Genomic DNA, 24553 nt, shown 5'->3' on the forward strand with positions numbered 1-24553 from the left:
CAGCCCTGGGCTACGTTGCCCGCGCCAGAGTCCCAGAGATCGCGCGCACGTCTCCTCCTCCCCTCGGCGCACCCCGGCCCAGCGGGTTAGGTGCCCTTCCTCCTGCCTCTCTGTCCCGAGCCCAGACTTCTGGGGGAGCGTCCGCGCCCCCAGCTGCTCAGTCGGCTCCCGCGCCGGACCCCGGAAGCCCTCCCCGCACTGCTCTCGCTTCTCTTTGCAGCCTGTTCCTGCGAGCGACTGGCCGAGGACCCCGGACAGCAGAGGCCCCAGGACGACCGAGCTGATGGCGTCTTCGACCCCTTCTTCGTCCGCAACCTCCTCGAATGCGGGAGCGGACCCCAATACTACCAACCTGCGCCCCACAAGTAGGTTCTGTCCCAGTTTCCTATCAAATAGACTGCGGGGAAGATGGGGCGCTGGGACGTGAGGAGGCTGCGCTGACGGAAAGGGAAGGGGTAACGCAGAGATGATGGAGGCTGGAAAGAGATGGGGCCCTGACCTGGGTCCTGGCCAGAGGTCGTTTGACTGCCAGGGATGCCAGGAGATTCTGGGGCGCTGGAGAGTAGGAACCACACAAGGTTCGAGCAGCGGCGATCGTTGGGGGCTTCGCTTCGGGGGAGGGACGGACAGAGAGAGTATTGTTTTTGTTGTGTGTGGTTTCTTCGCTTGGTGGGACGACTGGGGTCAGGGCAGAGGGCGGTGTGAGGAGACTGTAGCCTCGGCGGGAATAGAGTTTTCTGTCTCCAGCTCTCGTTGAGCGGAGATCCGGCCCCCCTCCTCCCTTCCCCCCGCGCTGTGCTCGAAGTCTATAATCAGCGGAAATTTCGACGTTAATTGCAGCTTTTAGAAAACTCGGGGTCCCTAATTGCTGGAAATTTGCGTCGAGCTATTGACGAGTGAGGGAGAAGCCAGGAGTGAGAAAGGTGCATAAAACGGTTTGAGATCGAGCCTCGACATTTCAGGCAATTAATTACATCTCAGACCAAAAAAAGAAAAAAGAAAAAGAGAAAAGAAAAGAGAAAGCAAGGATCGGGCAGCAACCTGAATGGAGAGAGGTGGGGAACTAGGAAGGGGCAAGCAGCTTTGCTAGGGCGGGAGAAGAGGGCACCCATCCTTTCTCTGGGGCAGGAGATCTGTTAGCAATTGACAGATTTGGAAGAGAGAAAAAAGGGGGAACCAGATACAAGGCGGGGGGGGGGAGGGCTTTATGCTTCCCCACCTCTAGCTCAGTGTGCTCCTTAGCCCATTTCCAGAATCTGTCTTTAATTTAGATGTATTTCCTACCTTTCTGTAGAAGTGTGGCGATGAGGGAATTGTTTTTCTTTTTTCCCATTTTCGATTGGTATGCGCCCCCCCCCCCCCACCAATCTATCAGCTCCAGTAGTAACAGCCCCAGAATTTCTATGTAAGAGGGGCTTAGGAGTGGCAGTGTGGTTAGAAGAGCTTATTGCTACGCTTTTATGGCACTTTCTATAAGCTTGAGAAAATGTCAATTGTTCCCATAAACGAAGGTGGGGGATTGTTATCCGGCAAGCCCCCTCTCCAATTCTTTGGCGCAGCTACTGGCTCCTGGCCCCGGAGACCCGGGTTTAAGTCCTGAGGTTGCGTTTCAGTTCCCTTTGCAGCTCCCTCTCCCCGCTTCCCAGGCGAGCTACAATTACCCACACAACAAAGAGGGGCTCGGGAGAGCCGCCAGCCCTGGTGGCACGTGAGCCGGGCACTGGCGGCCGAGCTGGCCGGAACAGGCCGGGAGGAACGCGAGGCCTGCCCGCCTTTGTCTGTTGCTCTGGCCTTGATGGATTTCTTTTCCAGACCTCTCCACATTTCCCGCCCCTTTTTTGTTGCCTGATAGGGCTGGGCGATCGCTGTGTTCACCCACCTCAGAGTCCTGCCCGCATCCCACCCCACCCCCGTTAACCTTACCCCCGGCGGTAGCCCACGGTCTAACGCACACGCCCAACCTCGGGTGCGAGAACCAGTGGAGGCGCTGACCTGAGTCCGCACCTGGCCTGGCGCGCCCGGAAGCCACCGAGGCAGAAGGAAGGTAGTCGAGGACCCTGCCTGGGAAGAGTGTGCAGCACCTGTCCTCGTCAGTCGCCCCCCAGCAGCCCAGCTGCGGAGCCGGCATCCTAAGCTGCAAGCGCTTGCCCGGCTCTCTACCGGCTCTCACCCTCCCTTGCAGACACACCCTCTACCCGCCTGCTGGCTCCGTTTCTCTCTCCCTCCAAGCTCTCCTGGGAGGTGGCCTTGCTTGATCCGCACAACCTTACTCGGCCTCCTGCTCCAGCGACCCCTTCTCCCAGCTCTCCGCCACTCGGGCTCCTGGACCTTCTTTGAGCCAAAGGGGATCACTCACTTCCTTTCCCCATCTTTCTGTCCCTTTATTTCACTATAACCCCCCCAACTCTGAAAGGCAGTGCAGTGGGTCTGAACGCCAATGTCCCAGCTGAGTAACCTTGGAAAATTCGCTTAACCTCTCTGAACCTCAATGTTTTTATTTGTAAAATGAGTATTAAGATTAACACTCTTCTTGTTTCACAGGGTTGTTCTGAGTATTAGTGGAGATGCTGTTTAAAGCAAAAGCACTTTATTGAGTGGAAATAGCTCTTTACCCGCCAGGTATTATTATAAGGGTTTTGCTTTGGCACCGATTTGCTGTCTGAGGCAGGAACTCCATCTGTGACCTGCTGTCTCACTGACGTCGGTCTATTTCTTCTCCCCGCTGGGGCTCTGTTGTGCCTCGGGTTTAATGGATGTCACTCTCCTTATCGCCACCAACATTCGCGCGGGGCTGAAAGGCTGGGCCAGGGTGGGGTGGGGGATGGGAATGATTGGAGGCGCCTTGCTTAGAGAGATACGAAGGGTATTTCACGCTGGGCCCACCACACCAGTTAGAGTGCGGGCGCCACAGGCACCCCCGTGCACCTTCCTGGAAGCCGAACCTCGAGGGCAGCATAGACCCTGAGGAGTTTGAGCCTGGTAATGAAGGAAAACACAGCAGCCGAAATGGTCTGCCATTCGGACCCGGAGGAAAGGCGCCCGATTCCCTTTGCGTTCTCCAGCTCCACACCCGAGACGTCCGAGGGAAGGGTTAATGAGGGGCAGGTTGGGAAGAAGGGATCGGAGATGAGGACCGGAGGCGCACTATTGTTTCTCGATTCTGGGTCCGACTGAAGAGCAGCCATGCGAGCCCGATCATCTAGTCAAATACTATTTTTCACCCAATTAATTCCTGAACTCTTCCGCGACCCCATTTCATGCCAGTTTATTTTAAGCTGCCACTCGGCTGGAGACCCGCCAAGAAATTATGAGACGTTTTGGTCCCAGATGACTCTGTGTTCCCTTTCCGGGCTGCTGTGGTCGCCCTTCGAGTCCGCAAGGCGGAGGCCAAGGGACAGGGCCTGGAGGGTGGGTCCTGGGTAAGGAGCGGCCTGGCCCCGTCTTTTGCACGTGGGTTCGGCCCTGTCCCACTCCGATCCTGCCTCCCCAGCTCCCCTGCCAGTGTCGCTTGGAGAGACGGGCGGGTCCCATGGGTTCTCGGCCTTCCAGAAACCCCGTTCTATAATTGAAAGTGGGAACAGGAAGGGAGTGTGATGGGCCCTCGAAGGGCACGAGTCTGCCCGTCGGCCCACGGATCTGGCTTCTTGCTCCTTTCACGAAGGAGTTTTTATTGAGGAGCACTGGCGAAAGACCTGCCTCCTCCTCCCCAGAACACATTTGCCCTCGACCCGGTCCCCCACGTTCCTAATCTCACTGATCGCACCTCTTTTGCTTTTTAGCATATGACACCTGGTGCGGCGTGGCCCATGGATGCACCAGAAAACTGGGGCTCAAGATCTGCGGTGAGTGAAAGGGCCCGCTGGGGCCCGGCGGGCCCGCGCAGCTCGCGGGTTTGAGGGTTTGGGAGAGTGGGGTGCACGCAGGAGATCCAATCTCTTGGGTATGGCTTTCTAAAGCCCCGACGCCTAGCGAGACGCTCCTCTACCTGTCTTAACCCTCCTCCGCCGTTGCTTGACCCGGCCGGGAGGGACCATTTTTGCTGGAGTCCGGGACTAACCAAGACCCAGCGGGACTTCCCCGGTCTAAGGCGCAAAAGCGCGAGCACAGCGCCCCCGCGCGGCAGCCGGGCTCTTCTTGCCCGGCGTCCGGGTCGTTCCTACGCGTGCGCTCAACCTGCGGCCAGAGGGTCTGGTAGAAAAGGTCAACTAGTCTGGTTTTCTTGGAGAGCAGGCTTAAGGCACGGTTTCCGCCTGAGGCGGAGGCTGGCAGGTCGTGCCTCCTACCCCCGCCAAATGTACGTTGAAAGTGGCCTCCCCAGTTTGAGAATTTGCTCCGATATGTCATAACGGATTCAGATTTCGTTCTTTCATTCTTTGCCTGCAGCCCCCCCGGTGGCCTGCCTGGGGGAGGTGTGGGCGGGCGCAGTCCGGAGGGTTTGCGGAGCCTGCCCTTGAAGGAGAGGAGGGTAGGAAAACGGGGCAGGCGGGGGCGTGGGGCCGCAAGAGGAGAAAGGGGGTGTCGGGCACGATTTGCCAAAGAGGAAGAAAAATAGATCTGGGAGCTGGAAAGGAGAAAGAACCTTTCTCCGGAGACGTGATGGTCTGAAATGAAAACGCCCAAGGGCTGTAATTTTTTTTTTTTTTTTTTTTTTTTTTTTTTTTTTTGTAAGGGAAAAAGATTTGTTCGAAGGGACACAGCTGAGTGGCTCCGGCTGAACAATGAGGACTTGCTTTCCTTGCTACATTTCACCGTCTAAAATCTCTAACCTTATCGGGCCAGAAAATACGGACGGGCAGGGGGCGGAGGGGCGGGGGAAGATTAACGAGGGGCTTATTAAAGAGCCATCCGTCAGCGGCTGCGCGCGGGAGATAGCGGCGGAACGAGTACGGGGCACGCCCGCCCCAGCCGCGAGCGCGGGCCGGCCACGGCGTGGTCCCCGGGCCTGCTCTTCCAGCTTCTCTGCGTCCGGGGACCCGAGGAAGGCGGCAGCTGGGGCCGGAGCAGACCGGGGGCATTTAACGGCTTCTGGGAATTACCCTGCCTCCCCCGCTTTGCCGCGCGGCGCCCTCCCTGCGTTTCCGGGGCTCTGTCCCTTTGATCCAACAAGCAGCATTCTCGGTGAGCAAGCGTTGCTCGACTAGACCCAGCCATCTTCCAGGGAAAGCCCAGCCCTGCCGCGCGGGGCGGCCCCGGGTTTGACCCTCTCCCCAGCACGCGAGGCCCGCGGGGCTAGGCCGGGGCCGCGTCCGCGCGCGGGGGCAGCTGGCCGCAGCCGAGCTTTGTTCTATAAATAGCCCCCTCCCCCCGCTGCCATTCCCGGCTTAATGGCCCGTTTCGCGCCGGGTCCCTTCGGCGGCCGCGGCGCTCAGCTTCTGCAGCCGTCATTGTCATGCAGCCGGGCAAGCAGAACTGAACGAGCCCTGGGCGCCCGCCGCGGTCGCGGGGAGGGCGGGGGAGACTTGGGATGAGCGCGGCCTTCGCCGCGGTCCTGCGCCTGCCTGGCGGGCAGCCTTCGTCCACCCGCATTCCCTGCGTCCGTCCTCGCGCCCCAGGCCTTGCCCTCTACGCCCCCCTCTCCGAGTCGGGGGAAGAAAAGGTCTAACTGCCCCCTTCGGGAGACACACCTGAAACGTCTCTAAAGGGTAACTGGGCAAGAAAGAGTTGAGCTTCCTTGGGTCTGAAAATAGGAGTCCCCGAGTTTGCATCAGTTTCGCCTGAGGAAGGACTCTGGAACATTTGGAGGTGACCATCCCCAGAGAGTTTCTTCTTTGTTTCTAAACACACACGTACCCCGACACTAATTTCAGAGAAGTCGCAACCTGTTTGACAGGAGGAGAGGCCTGGTAGTCTGTTGAGGGGAAATTGCCTTCTGCTAATAAGCAAGCTTTGGGGGCCACGCGAGAGGAGGCTTCACGTTAGGTTTGATTCTGAAAGGAAACAAAACCCCAGGCAGATTTAGTTTCCATACTTTGGGCCAACTCTGGCTGTCCAAAGTGAAATCTTCGGTGTTGACCTAAATCTGCAGCCTTCCCCCCTCGCCCACACACAGACACCCCGGCTCCCTTCCCCCCAGACATTCACCAGCCTGGATGCCGCCTTCTTGGCACTACCCAGGTTGGTTTGACCTTTCACATTAGGACGGGGTAAGAATTAATGGTCCTCTTCCAACCTCCAAATCCCCATTGCTCTGGGTGATGCCCCTAAACATCTTCAGTTCCTTGCCAAGATTCAACTCCCACCCCCTCGCCAACCTCCCTTCCTTGGAAGCCAGGGACTAAAGCTGCAAGGAAGGCCCTGGGTCTCCCCGGTGATGCCAGAATCCTCTGGGAAAATAATCAGGTAGAGAAAACCCAGGGTCTGCCAAGATGTAGAGTAGGGTAGCCACAGGCATGGTGGTATGACTTAAATAGAACGCGATGCAGGAAGCCCAAAGTTTGGGCTCTGGGTTCTGCTAACTTCTCACTGTGTCCTTGTCCCTCCATCACTTACGTACGCAGAGTTCTAAAACTGGCTACCAGTTACAGCCTCCGAGCTGGTTTACTTAGCCACATTTGGAAACAACTGGCTCAAGTCAAGTGCTTTCTGGCTCCCTACACTCTTTCCCCACTCAGTGGGCCCCCAGGCCTTTGAGTTTAGGGGTAGGGGTAAGGAATCAGCCTCAGGATCTCCTCACTGCCCAGAGGAGGAGTCATGACAGGGTTCCCCTCCTGCTCCTGATCTCCCCTTAAAACTAGCTAGAGTGCTACAAGCTTGCCTCTGGTTTTCTCTTTGCCTCTCAGGAATGTTGAGCTGGATTACCAGTCACTCACAGGCTTGAACTAGGTTCTCATGGGTGGTATGCAGAGCAAGAGAGAATACAGTCTGCTTCAGTGTCAGGGACCCCTGCTTCCAGGACCCCTTGCTAGCCAGGGAAGTTGCCAAAGCACTGACTTCAATGTCACCCTCCACCTGGTCATCCTTGGAGAAGCATACATTTCTTTCCAGAGCCTCTCAGAGCCATGAGAGGTCTGGATCATTTACCTTTTGTGAGGCTCCCAATGTCTTAGAAAACAAATACCTGCCAAGAAATTGTTATTCTGATAGCAATATGCAGTAAGAATTTATATAGCAAATTAATGGCTTTAAACACAATTTATGATGCAATGGAAGTGTGCTATTCATAAGTACAGGATTGATAGGAAACATTGATTCCTAGTGTACTCCAGGAAGTGTGGCCCAAGGATGAGATGCAGATTTAAAGTTGTGTCATAATTGTCATCTCTCAATACTATCAGGACACGTCTGGGAATGCCTGTGTCAGCACCTCCTTTGGAGATAACATCCCAAGCCTACATCAAGGTCATAGGTCCTGCAGCTGCCCAGAGGAAAGGCGTTTCTAAGGGGTTTCAAGGTAGAGACTTATGGCTTTCCCAAAGAGTGAGTCAGAGCCAACCAGAGGTCAGAGACCTAAAGAGTAAGAGTTCACCCAGTAGGACCTCATTTCTACTACGCCACATGGTTAGTCTTTTTAGCCTGGCAAATTCCATAGCTCGCTGTTCCAGGAGCAGGTGAGCAGCCTTGGAATTCACGGGCCAAGTGCTCCTGCATCCCTGTGGCAAATGAGTGCTGGCTCCAGGTTTTGAACTCTGGGGGTTGTAGGGGAAATTCAGAAAGTAGGGGAAGAGGAGAGGGAAAGGATACAACCCCCATCTTTACATCCAACTGTGGAGCTTTATTATAGTGTCCTACCCCTCTCCTGATGTCCTTTGGGGCTCTAGCAATAAGTTTACAAGGTGAGTGCTGGGAAGAATGAACGGCCTGCTGCCTATTCTTCCCTCCAAAAATAGCCCCCCGCTCCTGTGTGTGGGAGGATTCCAACCACTGCAGCCTTCCCCCTGCATCCCTCCTTATTCCACCCCTCGCCACTGAATTGCAGTCCTGGGGAAGTAAAGCCACATTCCCCAGATTAACTTGTCTCTCCTTGAACCTCCTGGGACTTTCCGCTGAGCCTGCCTTGTGATGTGCATGACTCCCCAAGGATCTTGGTACCTACAAAGACAGCTTTGGGGTCACCAAGAAGCTTAGAACGTTCTTCTTTTCTGTGTGTTGCATTTGGGGCTAAGATTGAGGCAAGGTTGGAGGAGATGCTGAGGGAAGGAGTGGGTCTGCAGGTCCCCAGCCCCAGAAGGAATGGGTGTAGATACTGAGGGAAAGAGGGTGCTCCTCCTTGGCAGAGTGTCCGGCTCTTTTGCCTCAACCTGCTTCTCTGTTGGCCACTGGTGCTTGTGCTGCTCACCTCAGATGGGAGAGATTTCTCCTCCTTCTGAGGAGCAGAGGTGAGGTGCTCTGAGTCCCACCCTGGGCTCGGAATTCAGTCTGTTTAGTTCTAGGATGGCTTTCTAGCTTTACTCCAATGTTGGTCACCATCTGCCAAACTGTAAGTTTGTGGAGGGTGGGAGATCTGTCTCATTTATCTCTATCTATCCCCTATCTTAGATGCTTAGCAAAGTGCTTTTCCACAATAGATGCTCAGTAAGGGGGGCGCCTGGGTGGCTCAGTTGGTTAAGTGTCTGACTGCAGCTCAGGCATGATCTCGCACTTTCTGAGTTCGAGCCCTGTGTTGGGCTCTGTGCTGACAGCTCAGAGCCTGGAGCCTGCTTCGGATTCTGTGTGTCCCTCTCTTTCTGCCCCTCTCCTGCTCACACTCTGTCTCTCTCTGTCTGTCTCAAAAATAAACATTAAGAAAAGATAGGTGCTCAGTAAGTATTTATAGAATTAAATGTCGGCACACATAAGGCCTTAGGCTTCCTTGTCTCTTTCCCCAGTACCTTTATTCAAGGAGAGGGGGTGGGGTGGAGACAGCTGCATGTCATGTTTGGGTCAGAAAAATTATACTTACATTCAACCCTGTGAGCATCACCTGGTGCCTGAGGAAAGCATGTTCCCTAACCCCTAGTGCTGGTCCTCCCTGACTCCTCCCTCTGCTGGTCCTCACCTCCTCCTTCCTCTGGTTGCACCTCCCATAAACCCAGTGCCGGCAGCATCCTCTCCAATTGTGTCCTTCCCCTTAAAACCCCATCCCAGGGCTAGTTACTGGAGTGGAAGCTGTCCAATCGACTTAATTCTGAGTTCAGTGTCATGTTCAGAGAGGAGGATGGGCTTTGCTTACTGTTTTCCTCTCTTGCATGACTGGGTCTGTGCCACTGATGACACTTGGCATTGCCCCTTCCCCGCCTGGAGGCCAGCAGTGCCAAAGCCCTTATATATAAAATGCAGATACTCTGCTTCTTCTCACGAGAAGCAAGAACCCTGCTTGGAGAGCAGATCTGGCCTGGCAGCTGACCCTCCAAGGCTGGGAATTTAGTGCATTCCCTCTGACCCGGCATCTTGTGCTACAGGCTTCCTGCAAAGGACCAACAGCCTGGAAGAGAAGAGCCGGCTTGTGAGCGCCTTCAAGGAGAGGCAGTCCTCCAAAAACCTGCTTTCCTGTGAAAACAGCGACAGGGATGGACGCTTCCGGCGCACGGAGACGGACTTCTCCAACCTGTTTGCTCGAGGTAGTCCCCACCCTCCTACCCTCTCCATGCCCCCCAACCCTCACCAGTCCTATCCAGTAGGTGCCTTGAGTTTCTTGACTTTTTCCTGTAATTATACTTCTGTTATCAAAAATGTCATTACTTTTTCTGAACTGTCAAGAAACTACCTTTCCAATATTTGAACGAATAAACTCCCTCCTTCCCTACTGCCCAGGACTTCATCGTTGTGGATCCTGGATGAGGGCAGTCAATAAAAACAGTCAACTCTGAAGACACTTGCAGGGGCAAATATGGTTTCATAGAATCTCTGAATGTGAAGAAATCTTACATATAAGAAAATCCAGTGATTCCCATGGTAGCAGTTATCCTTCAGGGTTGGCAACAACAAGAAAATCACTCTGTGGGAAGCTGTGTGGCTGGGCCTAAAGACCAAGTGCTGTTCTGAAACTCCTTTTCCTTTTGGAGATCTTTCACTAATTACTGCTGTCCCCACAACTCTGGTCTCAGGAGGGTTTTCTCAGCCTCTCCTAAAACAGCTTGAAGGTAAACCTGCCCCCTTCCATTAACTCCCCACAGGCCATAGAGGCCAGACCCAAACAGTCAATAGGACTTCACTGAACCTCAGAGATAATCCGGTGAATCGATACAGAGCCTCATGTACAGCCAATCAGCTCTTGCACTATGGCTGACAACTGCAGCTGGGCCCCCTACAGTTTTCCTCCCTGCTTAACCCAGCCTGACTCTGCCTCCCACAGGCTAGAACCCAAAATCACCCCCAGATATCCCAAAGTCCAAGCTTAAAGGATGAGGTCAAGAGGGAGAGAGATGGGAGTTCCCTCTCCCACTTTTCTGAGCCAATCTTCTAGCTCTAGTTTTCTATCCAAGGACACTACAGTGGACCATTCTGTTCAGGAGAGGACCTCAGCCTCTGCCCACAGAGCCCTCACCCTCTGCCGTCAATGATCAAGCATATCATAATGCCCAACCAAAAAGCCAGTGTCTTAAACAGATGTAGAGGGACATGCCTGGTCCCAGGGGAGCAAGACAGAGGCTCCTTCCATCACATACCTGACGGGCACTCAGTCAGCCTGCAGAGTGGACCACAGTAGGAGTAGGCTGTTCATGGCTTCTCAAAGCACTCCATTCCACTTACGAGCAGCCTAACTCTCAGACAGTCTGTAAACCTTCAGAAAGTCTATGCACAACTTCTGTATATAGACATATGTGCATTTTTCTGGGGAGACGGCACATCAGATTCTCAATGTGTATACATAACCTGGAATATAGCAGGTCTGTAAAGCTGTCATGGCTGATATTAGGGATGTCTGGACTAAGGCAATTCAGACATGAGCCAGGCGATAACCCCTTGTTGGCTTTCCCTCTCAGATCTGCTTCCGGCTAAGAACGGGGAAGAGCAAACTGTGCAGTTCCTACTGGAGGTGGTAGACATACTCCTCAACTATGTCCGCAAGACATTTGATCGCTCCACCAAGGTGCTGGACTTCCATCACCCGCACCAGCTGCTGGAAGGCATGGAGGGCTTCAACTTGGAGCTCTCTGACCACCCTGAGTCCCTGGAACAGATCTTGGTTGACTGCAGAGACACCCTGAAGTATGGGGTTCGTACAGGTAAGAGTGAGAGCCAGGCGGACGTGCAGCGGGAAATTCGCCCCCCATTGCACCCTTGCCAGTTGAGGACAGCAAACTCATGTTCAAGGTGAAGCACAAACTCTGATGAGGGAAAGCTGCAACATGTTCAGTGACCACAGAACAACCTTGGACAGTGACAGTGGGTGGAAGGCCTAAGTCTGGCAAAAGCTCATCATCATTTTTTGTTGTAAACATAAATTAAGAAATACAAACTCGTGGTGCTATTTCAAGTTCTGTAAAAAGAGTTTTCATTCTTGGTTTTAGGCTCTTCCCAACCTAAAAAGAGGAGAATGACCTGTCCCCTGCTTCTTTTCTCTCCTCCATTTCATGCCTATTTCATTCTGATAAATCTTACCCTTGCCTGCCCCTAAATCAGGGGAGAATTGGGCCCATTTCCCTCTAATACAGAAGTATTAGTTTTCTAGGGCTGCCATAGCAAATTACCAGAAACCAGGTGACTCAAAACAAGAGGAATCTATTCTCTCACAGTTCTAGAGGTTTAGAAATTTGAAATTTAGGTGTGCAGGGCTATGCCCTCTTAGAAGATTCTTAGGCTCTGTCCTTACCTCTTCCGGCTTCTGGTGGATGAGGGCATCCTTGGCTTGTAGATGCATCACTCCGGTCCCTGCCTCCACCTTCACATGGCATTCTCCCTGCGAATGTGTCCACAGTTTTCTCTTATTTTTTTTTAAGTTTACTTATTTATATTTAAAGAGAAAGTGTGAGTTGGAGAGGGACAGAGAGAGAGAGAGAGAGAGAGAGAGAGAGAGAGAGAGAGAGAGAGAGAGATTGACTCCCAAGCAGGCTTCATGGCGTCAGTGCAGAGCCCGACACAGGGCCTGAACCCACGCCCATGAGATCAGACCTAAGCCAAAACCAAGAGTCAGGTGCTTAACTGACTGAGCCACCCAAGTGTCCCCAAAGTTTTCTCTTCTTATAAGGACACCACTCTTTGGATTAGGCCTACTCCACTCCATTATGGCCTCATCTTAATTTGATTACATCTGCAAAGACCCTCTTTCCAAATAAGGTCGTATTCACAGGAACCAGGGACTAAGACTTGATCATATATTTTTGAGGGACACAGTTCAACCCACAACCCCTTCTGTTGTCTAGGAAAAGATGTTACACACATACACACCATTTGCACCTGACTCTAACCTCTGGAGTTTAGACAATCTGAGTCATTAAATCCTATTTCTAATAGGAGGCCTTTGAGGACGCCCTCTTGCCTCCTTTTCATGTTATAGAAACCCTCTCTAGTCAATGGTCCTGGCCAAAGTGGTTACTTCCCAGGTGCTTCAAGTTGAAGGACTTTTTGGATCTCTGACTGGCTGTTTCTAAGCCTAGGAGTTGAGCAATGGTTTCTCCTTCCTGCTGTTTTTCCCCCACAGCAGCTTGGCTTTCCCGAACTCTTGGGCAGACAGATCTACAGGAAGTGGCAGTCCATGGCATAGTTGCCACCACAGGGGAGCCCCTGGTAGCCCCTTGTTCTTTTTATTCTTTCTCCCTCTCCTCTCCTTTGTTATCCCTCTCACTCCTCCTAGTCACTTGAAAGATAGATTTAAGGCCAAGACTAGGGAGGTTGGGGGTGATAGAGCTGAGTGAGACTATTGCGTGTCAAAAACCAAGTGTTGGAATGAATAGGCTGGCCAAAGAAGCATTTTTAAATAAGGAATCCCAAACAGCTTTTGAGGTGTGCCAAGACCACTGAAACGAGTGTGGCTTCCTTGAATAACTGCAGGATGGACAAGACTTAATTATGCTATAAAGTCTTTGTTTGATTTTTTTTTAATTTTTTTTTTAACGTTTATTTATTTTTGAGACAGAGAGAGACAGAGCATGAACGGGGGAGGGTCAGAGAGAGGGAGACACAGAATCTGAAACAGGCTCCAGGCTCTGAGCTGTCAGCACAGAGTCCGACACGGGGCTCGAACTCACGGACCGTGAGATCATGCCCTGAGCCGAGGTCGGCCGCTTAACCTACTGAGCCACCCAGGTGCCCAGTCTTTGTTTGATTTTTAAAGAAAAGCCTGCTCATCAGTTTAGTTGCGGCTCACCTTGGTCTAATGGCTAACCTATCCCTGATGGAGATCAAGTAGTGTTATGTAGCCAGACAAAAAAGAGTCAGGATTCTCCATGTGTGTTTTAGCTGGACTTGCTTTAGTCCAGTGTTTTCTATTTTGTCAAGTCACTCTCCACACACTTTCTCAGACAGGTGAGACCATGTGCTTTTATCACCAAAGCTCAGAGTAGTGTTGTCCCTCAAAGAAAAATTGATTTGTCATAATCGCAGCTCGTATTGCCTCCATAACTGAAGCATCACATGGTCATAGAAGCATGGACTCTTATTAGACCAGTGTATGACTCTACTTAGATATTTAGCCTGCAGCCCTTCACCCCTGTTCCTCCGAGCAGCTTCTGGGAGCAGATATTTGCGTTTATAGAGTTTGTAATCTCTCAGGCAGTGTGAAACCTGTATCTCAAGGTGTTGACCCTGGGAAAGTATACTATTGCTGCCAGACGAAAATACAGCTCCTGGTGGCTGATCTGTAATTTAGATATAGATCAGAGTGATTGGGTAAACCCCACAGGTAGCTACACACAGTGGAAGGTGTTTTTTTAAGAATATTAATAGTCAGCCAAAATAATAACTTGGGTTTTAATAAAGTGAAAACAGACTGATCTGGGTGCAGCTTGTAAAGAGATGATATTGGTATTGGAAATTTCTTTACAAATTAACAATCTCTGGGGGCGCCCAGGTGGCTCAGTCGGTTGAGCGTCCGACTTCAGCTCAGGTCATTATCTCATAGTTCATGGGTTCGAGCCCTGCATTGAGCTCTTTGCTGACAGTTCAGAGCCTGGAGCCTGCTTTGGATTCTGTGTCTCCCTCTCTCTCTGCCCCCCCCCCCCACTTTCTCTCTCTCAAGAATAAACATCACGAAAAATTAAAAACAAACAAACAAAAACCCCCACAAATTAACAATCTCTGAAAAAGGAACTAGTATATATAGATTCTCTGTGACCTGAGACAGAGACTGGTCAGCCCACAGTCACGGTAGATATACCAACTTCCTTGGTTTTTCTTTTTTAACTTTTTATTATGGAAAAGTTTAAACTTTTCCAAAAGTAGAATAGTACAATCAACCCTGTATACCCAACACTTTTATCAACTCCTGACAACTTTGTTTCACCTATTACCCTCCCTTCTCTATTATATGGAAGCAAATCTCAAAGATATTATTTCATCCATAAATATTCTTCATTCTCAAGAACTCTTTAAAAAATAAATAACCACAAGAGGCTCCTGGGTGGCTCAGTCAGTTAAGTATCTGGCTCTTGATTTTGGCTTAGTTCGTGATTTCATGGTTCATGGGATCAAACCCTATGTGGGGCTCCACGCTGACAGCACGGAGCCTGCATGGGATTCTCTCTCTCTCTCTCTCTCTCTCTCTCTCTCTCTCTCTCTCTCTCTCTCCCCCTCCCCCCCGTCTCTCTGCCCCTTCCCAGCTCATGCATTCTCTCTCTCTCTCTCAAATAAACGTTATAAAAAATAACCATAATATCATTGTTAGATCAAAAAAATCCAAAATTTACAGTTCCTTAATATCAAATATTCAGTCAATGTTTAAATTTTCAATGGTCTCATGAATTTTGTAATTCATAAATTATAATTTTATAATTCATCCCCCACATTGCAATTGCTTTATGTGTTTCTTAGTAAATTTCCCCCTCCATTTTTTATTCATTGAAACACTTTGAAAAATAACTTTCTCCCCCTACCTGACTTTAGGCCATGTGCTGCTTAGCACCACACTTATCATCTGTTACTTCACTGAATATGGAGAATTGAAATTGAAGTTGAAAATAGGTCATTTTATTACTTGATAGAAATTTGGAGGCAGAATGCTGTAGTCATAAGATAAAAGTAAGATTTTAGACAATTTTGTTTCCTTCGTATATTCAACGGACAAAGAGATACTGGTTCACTTTTTTTCTATAGAATTTTTTAAATGTTTATTTATTTTTGAGATAGACTGCAAGTGGGGGAGGGGCAGAGAGAGAGAGGGAGACACAGAATCCAAAGCAGGCTCCTGGTTCTGAGCTGTCAGCACAGAGCCCAACTCGGGGCTTGAACTCATGAGCTGTGAGATCATGACCTGAGGCGGAGTTAGACACTTAACCAACTGAGCCACCCAGGCGCCCCAATATGGTTTCACTTTTATTTGAGGACATTTGTGTTAGTCCATCTACCATTGTCCATCTTTTGTGTCTGCCATAGAGATGGCTTGTTTTGATACATTGTCAAAAAGTACAATTGCATTTATTTATGATAAATTCTATATACATATATATATATTCAGTCTTGAAATGTTTATTGTTGAAAGTTTTCAAATGGATATTGCATGTTTTTTAGTGGATATCAACAAAATTTGTTATGTTGCAGGAGATCTCATAGATTCTGCTGGCACTGAGCAAAGTGGAATCATTTTTTAGAGTAATCTACATAAATATCTGGAATCTGGCCCCATACTTACACTAAGCTTACTGTTTATGCTTCTTTCATTTTTTTCCCCCCTGAAGATCAGTATTATTTTTTGAGGACTGTTGAGATTCAGAGATTGGTGTATTCTGATAAAAGAAGTCATAGTCTGGATATTCTAAATGAGTCGCCATCACATCTAAGGAAGAATAGACATTTTCAGAGAGGGGTCTCAGACCAGGAACATTCAAACACCAGCTCTCTGACAGTTATTTCAGAGGCAAAAGCAATTTCTACTGGAAGCACAGCAGTCAGCATCTCTCTCTAATACCAGTTCTCTGTCACACACCCCTAGATAATCTATTGCATTGACACCTTCGTGACAGCCTAGCCAAGCCTGCTGATGTGGGATTGAGTTTTCCTGTGAATGCCAAGTTGGCCAAAACTTGGCAACAATCCTGAATTTGCTGAGAACAAAGCCTGTTAAAGCATACTTCGTGTTATAACCGGTTTTAAGGTTATATAGTAATAACAATTATTTTACCAACAACTTGATGAGTGAATGAAGCTATATTTGCCTCTGTTTCACAGAGGAGATGCCAGGTTATCTCAGCAATAAGTTTGGTTTAATGGTCACCTGACTATGTATGGACAAAAACACACTAATGCTTGACATCATATTTGAGTGACATAGAGACCCAGAGACATCGGGACCAGAGCTCGCACCGTCCCCGGGCTTGGTTTGGGCCACAGAGTCACAAATCCTCTCTGAGTCCTGAAGGCTCTCCTCCATCAGTAAATGTTGATTTGGGGTTAAATCCTTGGGGTGTTCAATTAAAAGTTGAAACATTTATGGATAAAATCAGGACCACTCTATCCAGATTTGTAATTAAAAAAATCATTATGACAGAGAAGTTCATCTGAAAATCAATAAATTAGATACTGGAGAGCTTATTAGTTTCATGACATAGGATTTTTTTTTTTTTTTAACTTCAAAAGCATTCTGCTTCAGGGGCATCTGGGTGGCTCAGTTGGTTAAGCATCTGACTTCAGCTCCGTTCATGATTTCACGGTTTGTGGGTTTGAGTCGCGTCAGGCTCCATATTGACAGCTCAAAGCCTGGAGACTCCTTCGGGTTCTACGTCTGCCTCTCTCTCTCTCTCTCTCTTTCTCTCTCTCTCTCTCTCTCAAATAAATTAACATTAAAATTTTTTTTAAGGATTCAGCTTCAGAAACATAAGTTTTGGGAACATCACTGATGCTAAAGGTTGGAATAGGGTAGGTCAATCTGCCCTCCCTTCCCCTATATCCTTGGGAAGTCCTGTTAGACTCTTGGGATAAAGAGCCCATCAGTGTGGCCAGCCTTTGCTTGGAAGATAGCTTGAAAAATCTATGTTTGCCTTGATGCTTGCCTGTTACTCATTTCTCCAGGTCACCCTCGATTTTTCAACCAGCTCTCCACTGGACTGGATATCATTGGTTTAGCTGGCGAATGGCTGACATCAACTGCCAATACCAATATGTAAGTTCCGCATATTATTTTCATGTAAGCAACCAAGATGTGTGATTATGGCTGGTTGCTTTAAAAGCCCACTTCCAATGGTTCTATAATAATGTTATTACAGTTACCTTAGTCACCTTTTCTCTTAAAATCTTTTAAGTTTATATTAGACTAAGAGAATCCATGTCTCTTAAAGATGCATCTAAAGAGGTCACATTTTGGAGTATGATCTTGGTCTGTTTTCCCACCTAAGTACATTGGTCCTCATCACTTAGGGCATATTTCCTTCACAGTTAAAGCTGCCAGAAAGCCACAAACTAGTTTGACCCACCTATTGCTTACCTAAAAGTTCTAGAACAAAATTCAGCTGGTAGTGATATATATTCCTTTCAAAATAACTCATTGTTTTTCTGAATTTGACATTTTTTTCTGTACTTGAGTTGGCAAAACCTTCATTTGTTTCCAGTTTCCTATAAATTTATATGAAACTGACTCTAAGGCCCTGGAGGTGCAAGGATTTCCTGGGTAGTCTTCTTGCAATCACCCCCACAGACTCCTTTATATATATACTCCCTCTTTGGAGACAAGGACAGGTTACGAATTGATGGAGGGTCGTTATAGCCTACTGAGTACTGTCTTTTCTCTGAGTACTATGATCATGTTTTACCACTATCTATACACCCAGCCCATGGCACCACATTCTATTAAAATATCCAGAGGAAAATAATAAAACAAGTTTCTAACAATAATTTTTAAAATAACCATAGAAGAATTACATTAGTCACCATGGAAATATTTAGAAAATAACCACCCACTTTCTAAGTTCATGGTGAAGTAGATTTGAAAAATGAATATAAGTGAAAGGGTGGTATTGTTTAAGATGAGAAATTCCATTTGACATCAAGATAGAATGTAAGTTATTAAAGTTAAAGATATTCTATTTTTCTTCAACAAATTCCTACTGGCCACAAAACCTGAGAAGGCACTTTAAAATTATCTGTTGATACATGTGTGTTCCAAAGCTATTTAATGCTGTGACTCAAAATATTTAGCTACATTCAGAAAGGTTTTTATTAATTAAGGATTCCTGCGTTGTTTGCTAATTTAAAATAGCAGTGACCGATTTTTAAAAGCAAACGTGACAAGTGAGGTTTTTAGTGCTAAAAGGCACAGGAGATTAAATTGATTGAAAACAAAAATGATTTTCATGCTCCCTGTTTGCAAGTCATGGTCAACGTCACAGAGTGTGTATGTTGGAGCACCGAGGCTATGAAGAGACAAGAGGAATTGGGATCAAAGATACAATTGCTTGTTTGGCCTCCTCTAACAAAAAAAAAAAAAAAAAACAAAAAAACAAAACTTGCCTTTGCAACCTTTACTGTGGTATGATTTGTGAGATACAAATATATCAGCAAGCCCAGACATCATGATGTACTAATTATAACTTGAAAAAAGACACTAATGCTTAATTGGAACATCTCATACTAAGCAACAATTTTAAATTAGGAAGTATATAACTTTAAAAAAAACCTAACTATTTGGAAAATAAATGAGAAAAATAGAATAGGTAGAAAGGTATATATCCTTTAAGGCCCAAGTACTCATATTAACACAGGCACTGAATTCACCCAGCATCTTTAAGTGTGTATCCTGTAGGCTTCTCAGCTGCAATTTCCTAACATATATGGCCCATCTCAAGGTAAATTAAAGGAACTCGCTCTTTTGTGAGTTCATGACCAGATAGTCTCCTAAAAGGCTTTTCTTCAACCAAAGAGATCTCACAAATTCTCCTTTTTGTGTGTCCATAAAATCAAGTCTCTTACTCTTTCCTTACCTCAGCTCAGCCATGAAACACTAAAATATGTCCCAGCCATCTGAGGTCAAGGCCAGTCCAACTAAATGGCACATAGTAATTGCAGCTGTACTGAACACAATGGATATTTATAAAATATGATCCGATTCCAACAGATCGATAGAGAAGGTTATTTAACATAGTGAAATAGTTTCTGTCAGTTCTAGAGACAAGGCATTGTCTGAAGAAGTAATAACTATTATCTAGAAATTGTTCTAAGTCAGTTCCCCTGGAAGATCATGAAATGTGGTAGCACTGTCAGGAGCTTATGCAGAAATTTGCTCCCTTGAGACAGTTCCTTCTCCAGCTAGGGACAGTGTTCAAAATAACCTGGGAAAGAATGGCAAAAGGATTTTTCTTTGGCAGAGTAGGCAAAATTAGTGACATACTCATTTTGTTGGCCTGCTCTATCATTGCGTTTGGGTGGCACTGGTAATAGAAAGTAATGACTATATTCCTCAATATAGTCTTTCAGAAAGAACTATGTGGTCTCCTAATTTGAGTGGCAAAGCATAAGGTATCTGACTGTTCACAGAAAATAGAACATTTACGTTCATGCGTTTACACCTGCCTGTGCATGTAGCTTTGAGATCTGTTCTCCGAGCAAGGACCCAATGAAGATCCAAAGAAAACTTTACAAATGTGTAGTTGTCCATGGCACGTCCAGCTCTTTTCTTCCAAAACAGGAAGCCACCGAGCACAACTCTGCAGGCTGAGCAGTGCCCAATTGCAAACAGCAGCCTTCCCTCATGCACCTGACAACAATCCGTAATCTTAATGGCAAGATCTATCACAGCCCCTTGTTACGAGGTTATGGTTTCAAGTATCTAGTGCTTTATTTTCATAGAAATTACGCAGGAGAAATTTTCTGTGGCAGTTATCAGTCATTTTATACTGCTAGGCAAGTTGTTAGAGAGGAATCTGCAGTAAGCAGTTCTCATTCATCATAGAGAAGCAGCTGGGAGGTAAAAGACGAATTCTGACTCAGAAATATACTGAGATCTTAAAGCAAATCACTGAATTTTTCTGAGACTCAGTTCCTTCTTCAGAAAATGGGAGATAATAATATCCATCCTACAGAGTGGTTCTGAAGACTGGAAAGGCACCAGTCTTAAGTGCCTGTTGTATGCAAGGTGCAGTGAACACGCCTAGGAGAGGCAGCCACTACACAGGCCACCATTGCCATTTGAGATGCCTCCCAGCTCTTTTGTTTCTGTCTCTCATCATCTCTGGACACCAGAGGGGCTCTCTAAGCTTCCTCTCAGATGTGTTATCTTTTAAGGTGAAGATGGGCCAGCTGCCACATCTGTAAGGAGGAGAAATCTAAGAGGAGTGTAAAGTTAGAGAGTCTACATAGAAAATTATTTCTCTCGTTAAAGAAGTTCCCAGTTTGACAGTCACCAGAGCTCCAGGTTCCTTGTGCTTTTCTAATCCATATTGTAGCACATGGCTTTCATACTGAGAGTCACCTCATGGTGCAGGCTGGCTGCTGGAGCTCTAGCTATCACTTATGTGTCCCAGAATTAGGAATGAGGGAGGAAGAAAGGAAGGATGAAAGGGAGGGAGAGAGGGAGGGAAGAAGGAAGGGAGGGAGGGAGGAAGATGAAGGAAAGAAAGGAGGGGAGGAGGGGCGTGGTCAAAAGGGGAACACACTCTTTCTTTCTAAGCAACCTTTCCAGAAGCTCCACACAACAGTTCCCATAGCATCTCTTCAGCCAGAACTTAGTCCCATGGCCACACCTAGGGAGGCTAGGAAATGTAGTCTTTGATCTAGGTGAATTACAACCCTGAATAAAACTGAATGAAGCAAAGGAAAATTGATACTGGTTAGCAACCAACAGACTCTGCCACAAGAGAAATAGAAGCCTTAATCAATTTGCCTTAGTTTGGAATGAATCCCACTAGGAAGTTGAATTGAACCACTAAAAAAGGGCCGACTCACCACCCTACTCTGAACATAGAAAGACTCCGAACTCTCCTTTAATGTCACTCATGAATGTCACCATCCTGTTTTGGTCCCTAATTTCCAGTCCCGTGTTCTTACTTCACCCCAGAGCTTTTTGAAGGTTTAGTTCCTTGTTCTCTGATTCTGAAATGTCATCTTATATGCTGACTTTAGCATCTAACCAGCTTCTTTTGAATCCATATTTGACCTTGGCTCTCTGGGCTTTATTCACTTTCGTCTGTCATTTAGAGAAGGGGTACCTAACTTGGAGTCCAGGTTGCAAGAGGAGAATCTCCTATAATTGCAATACAAAAATGATGTGCATATCCTTATTTTCTTTCTGGAGAGAGGGACCATAGCTTTCCATAGGATTCCCAAAGGCGTCCATGACACCAGCTAAGTTAAGAGCCACTGCTCTAGGGTGAATTTCAAGGCCTTCTATAAGGCTTTGGGCACAGGCAGACTCCCAGTTGTAAACACGGTTCAGGATGGGAAGGTAGGATCAGAGAAGTATCAGAAGTAGGGAACATCCTGTTAGCCCATCTGTCAGGCTTAGCTGAGGATCAACAGCCATGGACCAATCTGTCAGCTTCCAAGAGAGGATGTCAGGACTAAAGCCATGAATCAGGATAAGCTTGGTGTTAGCTGTGGGATAACTGGTCCTTTAGACCTAGACAGGGACTGTCAAACAGGATGCAACAAGACCAAGAAACAAATGCTGGATTCATCCTTGTAAGCTTCCTCACCAAAGTTGGAAATGGTATCTAACATCTTTGTTTCCTCAGTATATAAGATGCTACCTGGCAGAGAATAGTCACTCGATAAGTATTTATTGAACAAAACTGAAAGAAAATTTTAGCAACTAGGAACCTGGTATAGATAAGGAGACTGAAATAGTTGAGATAAAATAGTCTCATGATCAAACTCTCTAGACTCTTCCTCCTAATCCTGAGCGTAATGGCCTATTCCTGGTCCTTGGGTAGAATCACTAATTCATGCAAACCTGGGACCTAAATTGATTTAAATCATGAAGCAGACCAACCCCCTGGCCTTCAGTGCCATCCATCCTCCCTTCCCCCATGCGGTTCCTGCCCGGCCATCTAACATTGACTTGACTCCAACTCAGTTTTCATCTAATCCTCGATAAGGTTCTGATATTGTGGTGTATGATTCCATTTGTTCCTTGCCTTTTCCCAGAGAGCCTTCTCACTCGGTATTGTGAGATCCCAGCACGCACACTGACACCAGTACCTGTCCACCACACACACGTTTTTGCCATTCCAACATTTGCAAAACTCAGTGGCACTATCGATACCACATTTGTTCAAGAATGGTTAGAAGCACATCATGAGTTTGCCTCTTGGTACACTCAGCAGCACAGGCTAAACCAGGAATCCTTCTCTTCTTCTTCCTTTATCAGGCCATCAGACATGAGGGAGTGTTGGTTGCTACGGTGATGGGGCTCAGAGCAGAACCAAAGCATGATTGTGACCTCCAGAGGTGATGGTAACTGAACACGATTTCCAAGGGTCCTCCTCCTAAATTTCAAGGGTCCTCCCAAGGAAAATGGACATATTCTTTTTGGAAACAGAATTCTTCCACCAACAGATATATCCTGAGGGTCCTCCAGGATCTCTTTGTTGTCTTTTACCCTTTGTCCTCTTTTACCACCAAGTGATTGATTTGATTGCTTCCCCCTCCCCACAATGATCAAAACTTAGTAGCTTCACCTGTGTCTTATTATACAATTGTTATTTCATCCTTGCAAACAGCTTTTCTAAATCATTAAGCCGACAAGAATTCCCATTAGTCCTCGGTATTGGCATTCAGCCCAAACACCCTAATCAGTGATAAAGTCTCCCCATATCACTTGGCTGAGTCAATCTAGGAATCTCTCTTGAGCAAGCATGGTCTGAGCTGAGCCCACAATAGGCTCTGATGCTTAAGAATACCAAGCAAAAAGAAGAAAGACAAAGAGCCTCAGAGTCAGTAAATATCTTTTTGTTTTCTGGCTTAATTTGCAGTGGATGGACCTTCTCTGATTTCTCTTAAGCCCTATCCTTGGCACCACAATCTTGTTTCAGTGACTGGTCTACTTGACTGTGCTTCTGTTCTCAGTTGCTTCGAGAAGAGTATGGCTTGCTACTTCTAAATCAGTTTGTTAGAAGACAAAGCTAGCCTGCTCAGGTATCCGGTACCCACAGTCAGCTGTGTATGCCAGTTGACTATTCTTATTATTTATAATTGGTAATTAGAAAATCATCACTTGTAATTATTCTTGACAGATATTGACTTCAGAGAATTATAGAAACATAGCTGTCCTTGGGGATTATTAGTAGAAAAACCATGTAGATAATTATATTGAGATCTTTAAAACCTGGGTCAATATTTCCAATTAGATTCACAGTTAGGTTTCAGATGTTTACATTGTTTTTAAAAGATAGATTTTGGCTCTGAGTTTTATAGATTCTACAAGTATGAAACTGGCAGTCGGTTTCGGTCAGTTGCAAGCCAATTTTATGTAGAACTTAGAATACATTTTCTCAATTAACATTTGCATCGTCTTACATCTTAAAGGTGAAGGAGATCCAGGAAAGTCATTTTCCTTCCTTCTATTTCTCTGGGTGGACCACATCTAAGACATTCCATTCAGATAAAATCTATTTTGTTGGTGAAAAGTCACAGGGCAGGTATTTCCACCACCTCTCTAGGTAACCCAGGCTGGTTTCTATTTTATGATTGGTGACTTAATACATTTCCAGGAAATAAATTGCTTTAGTGGTTTTAAGTACCTGTTTTTAGATCCCAAGTACAAATACTAAACCAATTATCTGTGTTCCCCAAATAAGTGGTTTGACTTCTTTATGATCATTTTTTCCCTCACCGCCTTTTCAGGTTTACATATGAAATTGCACCAGTATTTGTCCTCATGGAGCAAATAACACTTAAGAAGATGAGGGAGATAGTTGGATGGTCAAGTAAAGACGGTGATGGGATATTTTCTCCTGGTATGTTTCTCTTCTCTTTTCCTGACTCTCCTTGAGATTTGTAGCATGGATCCTTGGGATCCCTGAGAACCCTAAACCCAAAATGAGTTTGTGGAAGAATCATGACCTTAAAAAGAATTTTTTTACAATACTCCTACCCTATCTTCGTCAGAGTGAAGGCTAGCAAGAATGCTGCATTATATACATACTATCTAACAGAGCCTATGCCTCACCTATACAAACTGACCAAGGTTGTGTTCAAATCATGCCACACCACACCAGTCTGTCAACAACAATTTGATCGGTCTGAGGATCAGTGAATCAAGATTATCAATTGACTAATCGATTGCAGCCAAAATAGTGTGTCTACTTTGAATCTCTAGTTTGATGTAGATACAGTAAGAATCTTTAAAACAAGGGCAGATATTGTTAGAGGTAAGTAGGACTGTGGAATGGTATCAGAGGTGGCATGATTGTTGTGTACAAGGGGAGGAGAAGAAATAAGAATTACAATTGTCCAGGCTATTCAAGTCAACCATGAATTTGCCTGTTTAATTGTCAAGTAATTGATGCAAAAGTGATTAGTTTGTGTTATCCAGCCATACCTAGATAGTTACCTC

At 46.9% G+C, this 24553-nt stretch overlaps 1 protein-coding gene across 5 annotated transcripts in view; it reads left to right on the plus strand.

The window, feature by feature from the left end:
• The first annotated feature begins 226 nt into the window (after window positions 1–226).
• The window catches only part of GAD1 (glutamate decarboxylase 1), a 38817-nt gene continuing 14490 nt past the window's right edge, over window positions 227–24553 (plus strand). For 2 of the 5 annotated variants that reach the window (XM_042952589.1, XM_042952590.1), the window contains exons 1-6: window positions 227–365; window positions 3780–3842; window positions 9378–9536; window positions 10902–11144; window positions 17080–17170; window positions 23842–23954. In XM_042952589.1, coding sequence (XP_042808523.1) covers window positions 284–365; window positions 3780–3842; window positions 9378–9536; window positions 10902–11144; window positions 17080–17170; window positions 23842–23954 — 751 coding nt within the window. In that variant the 5' untranslated portion in view covers window positions 227–283. Of the gene's footprint in view, window positions 366–3779; window positions 3843–9377; window positions 9537–10901; window positions 11145–17079; window positions 17171–22366; window positions 22453–23064; window positions 23115–23841; window positions 23955–24553 lie in introns of those variants that run through there. The other 3 variants (XM_042952591.1, XM_042952592.1, XM_042952593.1) reach the window with 3 other exon arrangements.

Source organism: Panthera leo, chromosome C1 (assembly GCF_018350215.1).
Source record: "Panthera leo isolate Ple1 chromosome C1, P.leo_Ple1_pat1.1, whole genome shotgun sequence".
Taxonomy (NCBI): Eukaryota; Metazoa; Chordata; class Mammalia; order Carnivora; family Felidae; genus Panthera; species Panthera leo.